The sequence below is a fragment of the Puntigrus tetrazona genome, chromosome 3, assembly GCF_018831695.1.
Source record: "Puntigrus tetrazona isolate hp1 chromosome 3, ASM1883169v1, whole genome shotgun sequence".
Classification (NCBI taxonomy): Eukaryota; Metazoa; Chordata; class Actinopteri; order Cypriniformes; family Cyprinidae; genus Puntigrus; species Puntigrus tetrazona.
Window position 1 is genome coordinate 27,020,060 of NC_056701.1, and position 19,327 is coordinate 27,039,386.

At 41.6% G+C, this 19,327-nt stretch overlaps 1 protein-coding gene across 1 annotated transcript; it reads right to left on the bottom strand.

Annotated features, from left to right (window-relative positions):
- Window positions 1-841: 841 nt before the first annotated feature.
- arhgdia (Rho GDP dissociation inhibitor (GDI) alpha) lies at window positions 842-17,528 on the bottom strand. Its single transcript, XM_043235755.1, has 6 exons — window positions 17,376-17,528; window positions 7,476-7,671; window positions 5,007-5,093; window positions 3,681-3,757; window positions 3,255-3,318; window positions 842-2,627 (listed from the first exon to the last, which is right to left on the bottom strand). Exons 2-6 carry the CDS (start codon window positions 7,660-7,662, stop codon window positions 2,428-2,430), a joined length of 615 nt encoding a protein of 204 aa, XP_043091690.1. The 5' UTR covers window positions 7,663-7,671; window positions 17,376-17,528; the 3' UTR covers window positions 842-2,427.
- Window positions 17,529-19,327: the final 1,799 nt, after the last annotated feature.

Below are 19,327 nucleotides of genomic sequence, written 5' to 3' on the forward strand. Positions count from 1 at the left end.
ACAAATCTGCCCCGCTGTAGCAGAACACTAGTTCTAATCTCGCAGACTTTAGCATGAGTTTGGGTGAATCCACAAGGTACTAGATTGCTACAAGAAAGCGCTAATCACGGGACTTGCTAAAATTGATCAGATTAGATCTTACTAAGGACATCCAGTGTTGTTTTAGACACTTAATAATAAAAGACACCAAGCAGAACTTTATTTTATAGCAATTGGTGCTTTCACTACCAGATACAGATACAAAGTCTCCGTACCTGTGTTTCTACATTGGCCCATTTTTGGTTTTGTCAGCCATTAAGTAACGCCATCCCTCAAAGCTGAAAGTATAATTCCCTTGTTTGCTTGCGTAACCGTTCCAGTAGTTCAGGGACGTGCAACTCCAGTCCTAGGGGGGTCCAGTATCTTCGCAGAGTTTAGTAACCATTGACAACGAGAGCTAATGAACCCGTTCAGTGCAAGCGTGCTACCTAAGCTCCAGTGTCCTGTAGAGTTTAACTAGCCCCTTTAATCATTTACAGGATCAGAACTACACTTTGCAGGACACTGATCCTCCACAACCAATTACAGCACTAGATAGTATACTTGCACTAAACGGGCCCATCCACGCTCTTTGTCAGTGGAGCATACTTTAAATGGCCGGTGTTGTGCTAAAAGGAGCGAATGCAGATTAACCATATCATACGCCAATAGTCAGGATCCCCAAGCCTCGCGGCACGACTATCTTATAATAAAGTTTCGCAGAACAAGGCTTACCATTTAGACCTCACCCTGAAGTAAAAAACAACAACAACTGAACAATGGTACAGCAATAATGTTGTTAAATGGAAGACAAAAGAAACAGTCTGTTCTGAACACTTTAATGTTGACACAGGTGAACAGTAATCTCCAGCTATAGAGATAAGTACAAACAGATGAAGACAGAAGCAGCATTCTGGACCAGCACAACAAGCTACTACTTTGCAGGCAATGTCGGCAAAGGAAGAAGAAAACGACAAAAAAAAAAAAAACCAAGCGTGTATAAAACAGTACAATTATGCATGAGCACATCCTCTCTTGTTTGAACATTGAGGTTAGATTACACCTGGACTAGAGCTGAGAGTTTAGATTTAGGTTCACCCCAGATTTGTCCCACTACAAATGCACCTCCTTTAGAGTCCTGACTTTCTTTCCGTTAGGTTAACACGCCGGGAGCAGCTCTTGGTTGTCAATACCGGAGGCACAGTCTATGGTGTTGGTTATTTTTCAGTTGTTCAAGACTTGAGATCTGTTAGTGAAAACAGCCCTTTTCTGCGTTTTACAAACCGGCAACCTGCGTTAAATCGCAAGCTAAAAGGGCACATTCTGCAAATGAAGCACCAGTTGTCTTTGGAAAGCGGGAGGTGGTAACCGGAGTGGGGAAAATGTTCGCTCCGCATCAAGGCTCGCCAACTTCTACCGGCCTGCAAGTTTGGTCCGTCTCGAATCGAGCCAATTGAACAAGGCAGCAGGTGCGACCACCAGTCCCCTTGAGGGTTGGTAAAGCACCTTAGCCTCTTAAGGACAAAACATCTGATCGGATTTAAACCTAGACTCAAAGGCAGCTACTCAATGTCTTGCTACAGGAATCGTTTTTTAAGGCCACACGGCGATGAAACGGTTAAACAAAAACCCTATGCCGTCACAGCAGGGCAAGGCTGATTCTTAGTACGGCTCCCCTAGTGGACAGGACGTTCAGATCCTGCGAACCCTACATAGCTAAAACCATATTCGGAAACATATTCATACCAAGAGCCTAATAAAGACATCCTCCGCCATATTAATACTAACATTTCTACCGTTACCCATGCTACGCTAACCCTAGGCTCATCTCAAAGGCATCAGACAGGTTCTCTCTGGGCAAAGGCAAACTTTTGAGTTCTCCCATTTCACTCATAAAGGCAGATCATGGTTAAAAAGAACACAAGGAATGTCAGAGAAAGGAACGACGCGGGATAAACGGGGGAAGGGTTTAGGACACGAGAGGAAGACGGGGGGCAGTGAAGATTACTCATAACAACCATGTCAAAAGCATCCATGAGGTTTTTTGAATATTTTTTTTTTCCTCTGTTTTTACTTTTATATACAAACAAACCAAAACACAAAATATGGATTGTGCACGTTTTTGTTTGTTTTCACATATATATTTCATGAAAAGCCTCAATACTCATTGGGAGGGAAAGGGATAGGAATAATGGAAGGAGGGAGGGATGGAAGAAAACTGGCGGAAAGTGGACGGAGTGAGAAAGATCCTATTCCTTTAAATCGGTTAAGCGGTTAATCCAGTATTAGGATGTCGATGATGAAAATGATGGTTGATGGAGGCAACTTGAGGAGGTTGGAAAGGAAGAAAAGGGAGGGAGGGAAGAAATAGGAGGATGGCAAGGAGGAAAATGGGGGTTTGGAAACGGCTCAATCTTTCCAGTCCTTCTTGATGTTGAGGTTCCATTCCCAGGACAGGTGGTCGTGCTTGTCGTCGTCGGTGAACTTGGATTTAATGTTGTAAGTGCCACGGGCCAGCATGCCTTTGGGTGCCTCCTCTAAGGGCGTCAGGAACTCGTATTCGTCCGGTCGAGGCCCATAACTGCCCACCATGTAGTCAGACTTGTCAACTGAACACAAGAAACGGGTGAAAAGGTTTAAACTAATTGCAGGAGACCAATCGTAACTTTTTTTTTAATTATTGTTCCGAGGCCATGCAGTTTAGGGGTGTGCGATGTGTATCCTCTACGATAACACCGTAATGGTCGTGGAGGCTGACATGAAGTCGATATTTCATATTAGATTGTATTGCTATTCATTCCTGCCTTGTGTTCATTCATAATAGACACGATTTAAACAAGTCGAAGGTAGATCGCATGGCCTCCCAAAAACAAAATACGTTCAAGCATTAATGGGAAGCTTTAGGAGTGGGAGGTAGATTTTCACATCCAGTTCCTCACAGAACGAGAGGCTTTTCTTTTCAAATAAATCTAAATCCCGGCCGACACGGCATAGGATTTGCATAATGGCATTTCAACATGAAAACATAAGCATATCCCTATCCAACAACTCTCGATTCATCTAAAGAAACCAATACAATGCAGAAACCTGGGTAGAAAATATCTGGGTTAACTAATTTCACCCAAAATAAAAAGTAATAAGTACAGTTTAGCTAACAAATCCTGGAATGTAACAGATTCATCTTACGCCCTTTGATTTTGGGATCAAGTATATTGTCATTTTTGAAGAACACTTACTCTTCACCCCTTTCCTGAAGGTCTGCTGTACGAACTTCAACCCCGAGACGATCTCTTTGTTTACCTGTAAACGGATGGAAATATAAAAGAGACGCCACGTTATGCAACCGATAAACGGGTACAGATCCAATGTGTTAACATTCATAGCACAGCAGATATATTCACACAGCTGCCGCTCAACACGGGACTGGAAGAGACGTGGAGTAATGTGGAAGTACAGAGAGTCCGAGCTTCAAATGAGAGGATATACTCAACAAATGTGGAAGTGAAGTACCTTTCTTTTACTGGATTATCCGCTAACAGGCACTAATACATCGTAATGAAATAAACCATCATTGTAGAAATATCTTCCACAGTTCCTGTGAAGTCCTCAAACGCTGGGACCCTACTACTGCATCCAATCGTTTCCAGATGTGGCCCTCTAACCTTAAAGCTGATCTTTATCCTGTACTCCACTCCCTCCTTCAGCACAAACGACTGCTTCTTGAAGGACTCCAGATCACCTGAGAGCGCAACAAACACACAAAAGTTAGTCCAGCTATCAAAACAAGTCAGCGAGTGCATTGTCATTAAACTCGTGAGTGCTCGTTCTCGTTCTTCATTAGTTTCACCAAAACAATATTTTAGAATTTAATTCGAACCTCGGACAAATCCAGTTTAAGACCACATTGCATACCATTTATTTACCCTTGTGTATGAGTCCATCTGTGCGAACAATACAAGCTTTGTTATCTGGATGTGGACCTAAGAGTTTCATTTTCTCAGAACTTTACACTATCCGTATTCCTGCTGTATTAGGTCAGATTTTAATGTTGCCTGGTCTTTGAGAGTTTATGATGTCCGAAAATGCCAGTTTACAATTATAGTTGATATTGGCATCAGACATCAAATCCATAATATCCTAGTCAGGTATGGCAGAGGTTTCGTGTGAATAACAGACTGCAGTTGAAGGCTGTTCCCAGCAGATGGCTGCAGGACACGTATACTCCATCTGCCCATCTCTCTCTGTGTGTGTGTGTGTGTGTGTGTGTGTCAGCGCTGAGCTCTCGCTTTCAGGCTGCTGTGCTTTATCTGGGTCATGTGACCGTAAGATTACATCGCACCACAGGTGTGGCTTAGCAAAAGCGTAAACAGCATTTAGTAATAACGGAACGAGAAATGACCTAAACACGTGCGATGTGATGCGAGTATAAAAGGAATATATAAATATGCATACTAGACATACAGATTTCATGCTAACCTGTCAAAGTTGAAATCTTTCAAGCTGAAACATGCAGTAAAACAAAGAGGCGGCAAACGAGTATGTGCCGATAAATGTTTAAAGGTGAATAGAAACCCCAAGTCATATAAAGCGATTGCGCCTCTCCAGAAGGCTTTGATTGAAGCTTTAGGTTTACCCCACAATAAAAATTCAATAAGCGCAATGCAATTTGCTAGGATCTTCAAGCTTGAAATGGCTTGCATTTGTTGTTGCTAGGAGGAGGAACCACCAAAAGAACACGTTTTCCGCTACCGCACATGCGCTAATTTGCTCTGATCTTGACAGACTGCGTTGGTCGTGAGACGAGTGCGTGTTCGTTAATTTGTGCATTTTCAGTAAAACACCCTGCGGAAATGTCTTCGCCCATGGATATTGTTTTGATAACACGCTTTCGGTTCTGTTTAGTAAACCCGGCCCTTAAGAGTTTTGGTGAGCAAATGCCAGTTTTCGGTTGAACTAACCATTTAACGAAACCGGAAGTCTCTACTCACCTTGCAGGTCAAGGGTCAGCGGGGCGGGAGCCGTCTCGCACATAAGAGTTAGCCGTGTCACCTGAACGTTGGGAACGCTGGGATCGGCTAAATGAAGGAAAACGAGTATATTAGAAAAGCCAACAAAATGTGAGAAATTCCCCCTTAAGTGACTTATTATTACAATATAACCATTTCATTTCCTCTGTGTGGATCAGTTTGTTCGTTCAGCGTACAAACATAGTGAATACCACAATAAAGTATGCTTGGATTATAAAAGAAAACTCCCTACGTAAGAAATTGTAGTTAAAAACAGGACCTCAGGTTGCGTCAATCATGTTTACACACGATCAGAAAAACCAAATTGGATTGGGTTTGATTTAGTTTTTTTCGCGTCCTTAGCGAGAAAATCCAGATTTCGATTGTGAAGTTCATCAACTTCGTCTCGCAGCACGGTAAAGATCTTTGCACAATCGAGAAATCGGTGGTCTTTTTAATTTGGCTCTAGTATCGCTAGCAAAACACTACTTCACTTTAAGCTTACTTTAAAGTTTATAAAGGTTAACGTTGGCTGATTAGACTGTAATGCAGACCTAAAATCCAAAATGTCTGCCTTCTCTCTCTCCCCTGCGCCCACATCTCAGACCTCAAACACATAAAATACCACCCTTTTTAGTAACGCAGTTTAACTGAATGACAAATACAAGAAAAACACGCATGAAAAATCAGGACTGTGTGCAAGGACCATTCATTATAAAGTAATTCATCTTAGCTCAGCTGATACTGATAGGTTGACTTCCTGATAGGTCGACGACGACTTCCAGAAACACGCAGCTTTAATCTGCCCGTCGACCAAAAAATGGAGAAGGGGTATATGCGGAAAACGTGGGTTATATAAGGGGCAAATATGTTTAGAAACACGCTTTTGCAAATCCGTTAGAAGTGGCTTGTCCCGTAAGCAACTCCTGTCGGCTTTATTATCTGTTTATAGAGCACAGCCAACAGTCCCATCACTGACGTCTGCGTGAACGCAGGTAGTGCGAAAGGATCCCGCCGACGCTTACCGCAGGCCATCCATCATCATGACGTCCCCGCGGGAGCTGCTTCATTCACTCTACGTTAAGTAATGAGATTGATGCGTGTGATTAAACGCCCGTCTCTTGACGCCCGCTCTTCAGGTGATGGGATGAACCACAACACACGGGGGTTATTGTAATGGCCGACCGCTGATAAAAAACAAAACTGAGCAGAAACCGGAGCCGCGACCCGGTTTTGAAGATCACGGAGGACAGCAGCCGGAGTTACCCAAGAGTCTACGGCTCTGGCCCAGAACAACACCATTTACTCAAAACAGGACACTTTCCTGGATCGATTTTCTCTGATGGCGCTGGAACAACATGCGTATCTGGATGAAGCTCACATGCTTATTACTTCAAAAATATTTTTAAAACAGGTTTTGAGAAAGACCGATTTAGTAATCATGTTAGCTTCATCTGATTAATTCGGTGGCTCAAAATGTCACGTATAATCAAATATTACATCAAATATCGTTTTTTTCTTTAGGATTCTTTTATGAACAGAAATCTTAAACAACAGCATTTATTTGAGACAATTTTTCATACTTTCAAATTCGTAAAATAAATCAAAAGTCAGTACATTTACATCAAATTGCGATATGGACTATGGATATTAAACCACAAAACAAAACATGTCTAATATAAACATGTCTCTGTGTGAATGAATCGGCACATTGTTTGGAAAAAGTATATGTAATTTAATACATAATAATGTTTTGTGTGTATTTTAGGTTAAACTTAATTTAATACATAGTATAAGCTTCATGATTTTAATTAAGTAGACATGCATTCCAATTACCAAAATCTAATTTAACCATTAAAAAAGGAAAATATTTAAAATAGAATCGAAATCTCGAACTGAAATATCAATGGAAAAGAAAAACTTATTTCATAGGGCCCTTCTTTTGATTTCAATTAAATTCATCAGTGGTAAATAAAAACGTTTTAGACAAATTTTAATGAATAATTACTTTTAAAGATGAACTAATCATCCTTTGAAACGAAAAGGCTTTTATTTATTCAAGTCTCAGTCATAATGGGCCGCAAAAAGACCCCATCTCTGATATTTCCTGTTTAAGGAAATTCGTGACTTTCAAGACTAGCCAGACCACCCTGAACATGTTGACTTTATTGAACTAAATGGTTAAAATGATTCAGTAATTAGAAATATTAACATTTTTAAATAAACCGTAAAACGATAAAGACAGACGAATAAAACGCAGAAAGGAACGAAGCGTCACATGACTCCAATGAGACCGAGACTACAGCTAAAAGCCAAGACGTACTGAACAGAAGAGCTAAAAATCAAAGAGCTGATCCAGGAGATGAATTCTAGGAAAGGGACTGTTTGCATAGACACTTTGATCGAACTAGTCTGAAGCTGAGAGAGCGTGAACAATGAAGAGACACACACCTGCAACAACATTGCAGCTGCCCAGCAGTGCCTCCTTGTACTTGCGGAGGCTTTCGTCATCTTTGTCCAGTTCCTGGATTTCTTGAAGGCTCTTCTGGGCCGGCGCCTTGTAGTTGACGGCCTCGCTGTCTTCGTTCTCGGCTGCGATAGCGGCTAGCTGCTCTGGTGTGGGCTCCTGCTCGGCCATGATTGACAGCTGGAGGAAAGCATAAACGGACAACGGGTCAGAGGAGAGGAAACCGACACGCTACTTACCGAACGGCATTATGGAGCAATGGAGACCTGACCCGCGTGAAGTCATGTGATCAGTTCTTTCAGCGTGTTAATTTTTAATAATATTAATGAATTTTAAATGAATTCGCCACACACACACACACACACACACACACACACACACACACAAACTCCAGCTATCAGGGGAAAAGGACTTGAGAAAGCGGCCTAATGTGGGCCTCTGTATTCAGCACTATTGTGTTAGTGGTCAAAGCCAATTACTGCAGGGAATCAAATACACTGCACAGCGCTGAGTGTGTGTTCAGGACACACACACACACGGAAACGTAGATATTTGCGAACGACAGTAAATAATATTTATAAAAAAATATAGATACATTTCACCTGTGAACAGGATTTATAGAAGAAAAAAAGCATGATATACTCTACGGTTTTTAAAATGCTTCAAGACATCTTTTTCTTATGAAAGTTGCATTTATTTAATTAAAAATTGTGAACCGTTTTCTATTTAAATAGCATCTTAACGTATAATAAAATATATTGAATTTGGGAAAAATAAAATAAAATAAATTTATTATTACAATTGAAACACAAAAACAAAAAAATGACTAAATTTATCAAGAAAATGAGTCATTAAAATAGTTAAACAGACGTTTTAGTGAATGGTTGGTTGGCGCCCTCTACGAACATCAACGGTTATATTATACATTTCAAATAACTACAGATATTACAGTTCAAGGGTCTGTAGATTTTGTAATGCTTTAGAGTCAAGTCTCTTCTGCTCACTAAAAGACTATATATTTGTTCAAAGATACAGAAAAACAGCAATATTGTTCGATATAAAAAATCACAAAATGTCATTTATTCGTGTGTCCCTTCAGAAAACAGTTCTGCTGCTTCATATGTTGTGGGAACTTTGACGCTTTTTTTTGAAGCAGGAATCTTTGGCAGCATTATAAATGTGATCTCTAGCATATCACCGTTCATATAGATCTAAACTCGGTGAACGAACGGTTAAATGCACAAACTCGACGCTGTCCGTTTCTTCGACGCACGACTGAGCTTTCTGAAGTCCTCAACCGGTCAGATCACCGCTGGATGTCGACGTTCACGCCACGAGACTCATCCTTACGTCTTCACCCGGCGCCGGCCTTTCAGAGACCCACGCCAAAAGAAGCTACGAAGCCAGAGGAAGTCTGAGAAACAGTCGTGCTGCAATGCAGCAGCCCTGGAACAGAAAAAGCGCCGGTGCTCTCGCTAAAGTGAGCCCGAGCCCCGTCCCGACGCAGCTTCAGACCGCTTCACCTTGACAGCGGCTTCCTGTTCTGCAGAACTGCAGCACGCTCGGATACCAGAGAGACACCTCGGCTGCGGCCGCTTTCTTTCCTTACATGGTATTGGCGTGATATACGCTCAAAAATCACACTCATAACAGAACTGAATCACTATCGTGCATCTGCAAAAGATCAACCACAGATCTTTTTTTTTTTTGTTCTTCTCTCTTTGCGAAGGTTTAACAAATCCAGACTAGCCTCGTGGCAAATGCAATCGGCTTGACTTCCACGGGGCTGAAATGTGGATGAAACCGAATCCAGGACCTCGTATGCCATTAAGGAGCATTAAAAAAAAATCATGACTATAATTTACAAAATGAATCAAGCTCACCATTAAACGAGATCGCTTTAATAAAGCAGTAAAAACAGGCTCTTCAGAAAAGTTGATCATCAACCTCAGGATTTTATTAATACAGAATATTATAGACAATATTGTCACAAGGTTTGAGGTCTTTTAAGATATTTTCATTTTTATGATATGTTCATAAAGAAGTCGTTTGTTCATCAAGGCTACATTTGTTTGCTTGAAATCGCAGTAAAAATAAGTTAAAATAGCAGAATTATATTTTCAGGCACATATCTGAACACTTAAAAACCTTTGTCGTTTTCGAAGCGGTAAATAACGCTCAGAACTATTAAGAAGCGGTTCACTGTTGAACTCGTATTTGTTATGTTCTTTTAGGAGACGCTGCTCCATGCATGTGCGAGCTACCCTCAAAGGGCCCTTCAAAGGGGCCCGTCAAAAAGACATATTCCACTTGGCCGCCGACAGCGTAACTATTTCTATAAACCCAACCGCTTGTTTCAAACAAAGTAAAGGCCTGCCAGCTAATCTCCCAAAGAGTTATAATGAGGACCACATATGAACGAGCAAGATGCGAGCCGACCCAACAACAAGGGGGAAAAAAGGCCCGAGCGTACTAGAACAGCCTGGAGTTCGTGTATATCGGAGACAGATGTTGTTTGCGTAACACTTCGGGAGACTCCCAAAAATTCTCCCCTCTTTGTGCAAGACCGGTGAACGAGCCCGTCTACCAGTTTTCCGTGCCATCCCTTCATTTAAAAGAGCTTCAACTTGAAAATTGACACAATGTAATCGATAAAAGAGCCTAATGTTCTAGCAAGTCGTCCTGGCATTGTGAAGGCCGTCTTATAGTTTTGGCCGCGGTCAGACAGGAACTCCGATAACACCGCGTGTCTTTTTCCATTCTGGGCCTGTGCGCTCCCCCGACAGCGAGAGAGGACGTTCTTCATCTGCGAGCTCTGGCGCTTTGCTCCAGCGGCTGAGGGTTTGAAGTTCAGGATCAGAAGCCTGACAGACACATGATGGCTCGCCATGTTTCTATTAGCACTAAACCAAGCGTGTCCAATCCCGCTCCGGAGGGACACCTTACCGCACAGCCCAGATTCAACCCAGCAAACCAGAAGCGTCTCGAGCGATGCTGAAGACGCTAGCTATGTGTCCACCTACGTACATTTTAGAAGACAAAAAAAATGCTGGATGGAAAAGCCAAGATGCGCATGATTTATAAAAAGTGCAATCAAAAACAAAAAACGCTCGTGTCCCTTCTGGAACTGGAAAAAGTTAATTAAGACCGACGGACTGCAATCAGTTTCTGCTGAAGAATCAGTAAAACATGAAAACAAAGGTCCTGCGAAACACATTCATGCCCGGACTACATCACTTCAGCAGTAAACCAGTACAAACACCATTAGCCATTTGGCGGCCGTCTCGATGTTAATACATTTCACACAGCTGAGCGTGACGGACCAGCCATTTAAAGTGCTTCTAACAATTAATGCCTAAACGTGGGCAGCAGGTACATAACCTGGGGAAAACAAGGCAGATCGAGCCGGTTCACGCACTCGACGGTGGAAACTGTGACATCGGCCCCGCCCACCTCTCCGTTCAGGATGAGCTAAATACACTAATAAGGGATTATCCAGAACTAACATCAGCAGGGAAGCCTGAGCAAGACTAGCATGTTAGTCTAGGGGTTACAAAGCCTGAGATTAGGCTAGTTACTGAGCAACAACGAAACGCGACGAGATTTTGTAGTCAAGATTAGCGCTAATTAACGGGGAGGGAGTGTCGGTAAGAGCCGTGGGATGTCAAACGGCGGCAAGTAAAGAGGATTTACCTGACAAACCTAATCAGTATCCTCAAGAGACCCGGTTATCCTCGGGTTTACACCTAGACCTGATTCTGCATCGATGAGGCGACTGGAAACGGACCTGCAGGGTATACGCTATAATTAATCTGATGAGGAAGAAAATAGGTTGTTCAACGCTATGAGGTCCGTAACAGAAAACGATCCATTAACAGCGACTTTCTTGAGTGCGGCTCCGAGCAAAAGCGTGTCGGAAAATAGGTCTTTTTAGGTGCGCAAACATCATGGGCTCACGATACGGTGGTAAGTGTCGAAATGAAGTATAATGCTAAAGCAGAATCCTTCTGCACCTTAATATCGTTATGAAAGGCGATCTCACAGCCAGGAAACTGTAGCTAAGGAGAGCACTCGTGTTAATTAACCAGCAGGTCTGATCCGCTGGGAAAGGGAAAGTGAGACTCTCACTAGAAGCCGCTTTGTCTTCCGGAGATGACTATTTTTCACTCTGTTGACAAGGTGGGAGCCACTGGCTCATCATTTGAAACACTTAAGCCCCCTTTTCATTAACTTTGACAGCCCAGAAGTTGTTTGTTTGCAATAGATAGCAGCACAGGAGTTGCGTTGATTTCCAGAAGAATAATTGTGGAGAACATCAGAATAATTGTGTCTAGGGATGCACAACATTGGAATTTTGCCGATATTCGAAACGAATAAATTCAAGACTACTCTGCAAAGATTATAAACTAAATATTTTTTAATTTCGGAACTAAACAATTAAGTTCCTTTATAACGGAAGCACACTGCTTTGTGATCGCAAACTTTTTTCTATTCTGGCAAATTACAGAATCAAAACAAAACTGGAAGTTCTGATGAAAGGATGCTCTATTATTCAGATTCTGAAAACTAAAATCGCTTAAAACTGAACATAACTGAAAAATAAACAATCACGTTCATTTGAACAATTGGCGGTTCGATTCACAAAGAACTCACAAGCGAGTAAATTAAATAATGAACTGAAATGAAGATTGCATGCGATATGAAAGCACAGAGCAACATTTATTTATGGGCACAAAGCTGTTAAAGGCGAGATAGTCTGGCAACGCTGAGCAGCTGACTCCACTGATCTGTGGAAAGCTCTTGTTGGCTGAAAACATCCAAAACGGAGCTCCTTGTAGGTGCACTGTTGGGTTGCATGCATGGCATTGCGTAAAAAATGAGTTCCTGTCCCACTTAACCCCAAATCCAAGCTCAACGGTTACATATCCTGCGCCCCAAAAAGATAAATAATAAATAATAATAATAATAACTGAACTCTGTGCAGCATGCTCATGCACTGATGACAAGACGGAAAGAAAATCCGAAGGGACAAACAAACCAAAAAGCTTTACAGTGTTAACGCCAGTGTTAAAGGAAGCTGAAGCGAGCCTGAACAGCCACAACAATTATCTCCACCGTAGAGTCATGTGTGGGGTTCGGCACAATGGAGGAACTGTGGGTAACAGAGCACCAACACAAGCACTTACTCTGTTTGGCCCGAACCCAAGAAGAGTGAACTTAATTAGAGAGCGGATGAGTCAGTAAAGAAACACTCTGACACACACCACAGCACCGCGGGACCGAACAATTATGATCCTGGGCAGCTGGAACGATCTGAACTTAATATAAAAACACTCAATTCTACACAGAACGTGGTTAAAGAGGTCGTGCGATGACAGCAGGGTCACTGAACCGATCATCTTGTAAATAAAACCCAGTCAAATGGCTCCTTTCCTATACTGATGCATTTCATTTTTAAAACAGGAAACGGGGGTGAGGCATGTCTTCAGCAGCCAGTAGCTTCATTACAGCCACAGTCGAACCATTTTTTCTAGGTTTTATTGCTATGTCTGCGTCATATGGTGGTACGTTCACATTATAGGGAGCACTTGATAGGATACGCCGCTAAAATGCAATGACGTCAAGCGGTCCATTCCAAAATGGCGCAAAAAAAGTCAACGTATGAGGAGTGGTGGAATAGGGTTGAATACATATCTATAGGTAAAAAAGCAAGTACGCAGCATTTAATTTTACTAAATAATAGCACCGTCCTGTCTTGCTCAGTCTCGTCTATCAGAATTTCATTGGATGAATATTTTAAGGTCCTTTGCCTTCCACAGGTGACCTAAATACATTCAGCCCACTTAACTTACCAAGATGTAGAGATTTCCAACTAGCATTACAGAAAATGTTTTTTAACCAAATCGCCTACCCTGCCTTTAAATCACCTCGAATGGGTGCAATTTTAAGGCAGCTAGCTTACTAACAGTATCTCGGTTTCAATCCCTCCCAGCAATTAGCAACAAATCAATGATCCAATCAATGGACAAAAATCAAGTCCCACCAAAAGTTTCCTCCTCTGTTTGAAGAAGCTATACATCACAGTAAGGAAGTAAAGACGTTCGCAGTTTCCTTTTAAGGCCGATCTGAAAGTAAAAGCTTTGATACGCTGACAACTTGATGAGCTAGAACTCTAGAAATCCACATTATGTTTGACTAAAAGCTATTAAAAGGATGCGGTGAGAAGCGTAGAGTACCAGGCAGTGTAAGAAAGTGAAAGCAGGTCAATGCAGAGTTGGGCAGGTGCCTTCAGATCCATCAGCTTTACTCAGTGGGGGATTTTTGGGTGGGGGTGGGGGTGGGGTTTGGTTGTGATGAGGCTTCCCTAGCAACAGCCGTGAGCCTCACGCTCCACAATCGATACCACAGCCTGCACCAGTGGAGGGTCAGCGGTGCTGCCTTACAGTTCGGGATTGGCTCTATTGAAAACAAATACGGAGCAAGAGACGGATTTGAAGTGGGTGGAGGGGAAGTCCAAAGTTGAGCTCCCCGAGGGCCGTCTTTTGTTCAGGCGAAGGTCGGACATGTCGGGGAGAGCAATGGGATCCAAAACACCGGGCTGCATTTGTGTCCAAATACCTAGCTTGAGAAAAGGGAGGTCCGTGAAGAAATGAGAAGAGAGGAGACAGGAATAAATCGCACTTCAAGAAGCCCCTCCCAGCTCCGGCTCGTGTCATGAACATACTAGGACAAACACAGAAGCGCCGCTAACCCCCGTTTAACAAACAAAACTACGGTAACTGTGACACATGAGCAACGCCGTTAAACGACGGCGTGCCAGTGCTTTCAGCTTCCTGTTTCGTCTACATCCTGTGCTACATCTCTTACAGATAACTTAAGTTAGTATTTATTACCATTACGTGTCCAGAATATTACTCGCTATGATAAAATGTAACTTTGCATTTTAACTTAAACTGGCGTAGCACCCCTCGGGTAAACACACGCTTACATAAACGCATACGAGTACGTACACGCGAATGTAAATACCAGGAAAAAGCACTTTCCAGTCCACATGCTTAACATTGTACAACAAACTCGCCCTTCCAGATTCCCACTGGACCATCTTATAAGCTAACGGCCACTATTCAACCTCTGACAGCAAGCGTGACACATTTGCATCGGCGTTATGAATTTCACACATTTTACAGCGCTAAGTGTGAACCACAGCTCGGCTTTCTACAGTGCATAGAAAATTAGTGCGATCTTAAATACTGCGGTTTAGTACCGAGTACTTTAATATCGGTCCATGACACAAATATGACTATTTCACTTAACCTGATTTGGTTATTTCAACGTTTTTAATCTGTTTGGCCATCACGTTTTGTCGTTTCTCTGAAGAAATGAAAGCACCATTTCAAGGCGTTTCGGGGCAAACGCAGAAATAGATTTAGGTCTGTCTGTACTAAAAAAAACCAAAAACAATCAAAAGGCTAAAAATAAAACCCTAAAATAACTTTGTATTGCCCAGGCGTAGCTTCTTCCTTGACTGGGGTCAATACATGGCACGAGCGCCGGCGGGAGCCCTTAGAGAGGTGGTCATATCAGTGATGGCCCATCAGGCCTGACCTTTACGCGGCTTCTCATCGCAGCTCTTTGATGTCTGTCTCGCTGCTGCCGTATCAGCCTGAAAGACTACATAAAAGGAAATCTAAATCTATTATTCATTCAATCGGATGAACTACACAATCGAGACAATGACGCGAACAAAACACACCAAGAGATCATGTTTGTTTATCTGTACATGTTCCCGCTTTATCAAAATCCATCCGATACGCTGCAGTTCTTAGAGGAAAGCAATCATTTTGGATACGAGCCGTGCAAAAACACGTGAACATGAATTTGCTGGCAACCTGCTTTGCCTTCAGTTTCTGAAATATTAAATTGTGGTCAAGTATATAGGACGGAGCCACCACCCTCCCTCTTTGGTAGCAAAGAAACATATCACTGCAGTATTTCACACTCGACTTGCTTTTATTACAATAAAAGTCGGACAGGTGCACCCATCAAACATCTACTCAGCGTTTTATAAATAATTTTTTTAACTTTAACAGACAACACGTGTTATAGCAACATGTGCAATACTAACAAATACTGACAACTTGTGATTTTAACTATGCTGAGCAATCTACATGTTCGCGATGTAACCTTTGAAAGAAATATTGCACAGTAATAATGCAAATGGCTGCACGGTACACTTAAGGACAAAGTTTAAACGCTGCAGACACCGCCCTGACAAACTCGCGATAGCCGAAATTACGGGTACTACGACGAAGGCTTGGCTCATGAATATTAATTAGGTCATGCCGACGTCTCTTCGAAACCTTACGGATGCTGCCAATCACGTGACTACATTAGCATACGTAAGCCGAGCCTTCGTTGCAGCGCGCTTCTCTCATTCGCCAACGGTTTCCGCTTTCAGCCAATCAGCTAGACTCACAGCACGAACGTCAGTGCGCGCAGTTAATATTCATGAGCTTCATTCCCCCCCCCATAGTAGGAAACGTAAATTCGCCTCAGAAAGAAGGAACTAGAAAATGCATCGCGCCGCTCAAACTACACAGGAAGGAAATTAGCCTTGATTTTTTTCCTTTTCTCAGGGGCCAGTTTAGGCAGTGGGCTCCTTTTGTTAATCAAGTCAAGGACGCTATTCGACAGCACGAGAAATGGTTATGTAAATACTTCCTAACGTTCAATCTGTGCTCAGGCAAACACTGCGTTAATCTCCGCCTCGCTCCCCGTTGAGGTAGATTTAACAGCCGGTGCCAGGCGAGATTAAATTAACCGGGATTTACACAGAAAATCATGATGATGGGTGATTACCTCATAACTGCATCAAGACAGCTTTTTTTTCTACCGATATGAATGCGTTTACAACCAAAGCGTTTATGCCCAACAAAAAAAGCACATATCATACAGCACATCATTAAAAAAAAGGAATTATTATATTAATCCCGAGCCAAAATCAACTCACAGCTTTGATCCAGGAAGTTCCTCCTTATGCTAGCAAGCTAACGCTGCTAACCGAACACCTATCTTTCCAGAACAAGGAAGTTTAATAATAAAATAGAAAAAAAAATACCACATGCTTTCAGACAGGCTGAATTCACGGATCACGAAATCGTGCAATCTGTCGGGGACAGCGGAAAATACAAGTTCGGGAATCGCTTAAGACTTCTTGGCCCTTTTTCCTCAGGTCAAGATTTAAAGTCACAGCACAGTTTCGGCGTACGACCCGCTGGACATCGTAAACACGACCCGCTTTACATCAGTGTTTTGGTCATTTCAGAGCCGGCTCGGTTTTATCGGATGGCTTCATATGAAGATGCTAATCGCAACTTTCCCCGTGCGCCGAACTCGAAAAACGTGCCGTTAAAATAAGCACGCTTTTTTTACGAAACACGATCTCGCGGTTTAATCTCCGGGAGGACGCGTTTGGCAGAAAAGAAGTAAAAAAAAAAAAAGCACACTTAGAAATGATCGTTAACTTTGATGTTCCGCCACTGGCTATCAGACAACGCCTGCTGATCAATTCGGACAAAACCGGGCTGGCCAGGATGAGAGGAAATTAACGCAGGAGACGCGACGCTCTCCGGTCCGCGACATTAAATGACACCCATCCAGAATTTTTCATTGATCATCTTTAAAAAGGACTGAATGCGGTCGGAGGAGAAGGCAGGAAACGCACGCATCAACTTGCCGTCTCGCGTCAACCTGCCGTGGCTACCGAGCTACAAAAAGATGCAAAACTACCGGGAAAAAACCGTCAACGCACACGAAAACGCGGTAGGGTCGTTTCCGCGCGGGTTATTTGAGATCTCCGCGGCGTTTCTGTTGTGAAAACTTACCGTGGACCTGCGGGTACTGCGAGTCAATAGGTTAGAGAAAGCTTCCCTGACTTCTCAATGGCGCGATGAGGGAGCGGCGGCGATGCCAGAGAGCGACACACTTCCGGGAATACCGTCGAGCGCGCGAGTCACGCGGTCTGCGCACGCGCGGCAACGACGGCTTTCAAGATGCCGGTTTTGCACCGTTGGAAAATGATTTTTATCACCCGAAATATTACACAGCGAGTTTCTGCTTTACGGAGTAACGGTAACAGACACATTAAAAATGAATAGAAATGCAGTATTCAAACAAGAGTACTGTTAAAAAAAAAAAAAAAATATATATATATATATATATATATATATATAAAAAATAATAATAATAATATATATATATTATTTATTATTATATATATATATATATATATATATATATATATATATATATATAAAAATATATATATATATATTATTATTAAATATATATATATATATATATATATTATCTGTTAGATGAAACCGGACAAATTAAATATAATTCATTCATGAAGAAATGTGAGATAAAATGCTCTTTTAGAGAACTGACTATCCCATTCTTTAAAAAAAAAAACCTTACAACACTTATGTAAATGTATCGATTAAAATGCTGGAGTTAAAAATTGGAGAAGTAGGATTTAGCCAATATCAGGGATGATAATAATAATAATAATAATAATAATAATAATAATAAAATGTAAGAACAAAGTAATAGGGAACGAACTGAAATCTAAGTCAGATTTCAGATTTTAATAGCATTTTGAGATTTCATTTTCTTAAATGGTCAATTTGACCTGAAATGAAAATTTGATCAGTTTAAGATTATTAGTAATGCATATCCAACTGTCAGTATCGTACGGAGAAGATATTTTATGTTTCTTGTTTAGAAGAGGCTGAAACAATTGAACATCAATGTTGAATTACACTTTTTCTCTTGTCCTGTCACATTGCGGCTCTGGCAGGATCTTTACAGCTGGCTGAATATTGATATCAGTACTGATATTCCATCACTTCGTTTTTTTAGGTTTTGGTTCATGCAGATGGTCTTTTCGAAACTATGTCGTTATGTAAAACATTACAGTGGGTAAAACGGTAAGATGGATAACAGTAAACCCTCTTTAAATAGTTTTTCCTTTTAAATTCCTGAAATGTTTAAACAATGTTTTTTTGTTTGTCGTTCAATGTATGCGAATATAAGCGTATGTACAGTGATGAACACTTGATAATCATACGGTCAAAGAAGGCTGTGAAAATTCATCTGCATTGTCAAGCTTTATAATCTTTCATTTAAAAATGCACCTTTCACTGGATAATGCAGATTTAAAACGGGGGAAATGTCACTACGAAAATAAATGCCCAGTTACTGGCAGCCCTAGAAATTCTTACGAGAAAAATATCTCTGAAGTACATTCCCAAGAAAAAAAAAACTTCAATGGAACTTCAATGGCGCTGGCTTCTATGGTCAGATGAAACAGGCCAAAAAAACTACAATATGTGCAATAAAATAAACTGCTGTATTTTTTATGTTGTGAGCCTATTGGATTATATCAAATACAAACAGATAAAAAAAATCTATTACAAAATCAAATCAGATTGCTCTGTTAGAAATCGTATAATGGGCCTTTCCGGTCCTCTGGCCTGAACCTTGTAGAAAGTGAGTGAGATGAAGAGGAGAAGCTGGGGATCTGAAGGGTCAGGAGTGATTCTGGATGAAGGAATGGTCTCTGGTCAGCTCTTCTCTAAACTCATCAGGTGTTGTAGGAGAAAATCTAGAGCTGTTACACTGATAAATGGTTTCCAAAAGCATTGAATAAAAGGCTGCCGATAACTGCCCAGTGTGCTCACTTTTATTTTATGATACACCCCCATTATAAATTCTAACGAATTTTTTACATAAAAGACCAAAATTATTAACAATGCAGATTAATTTTCACTTC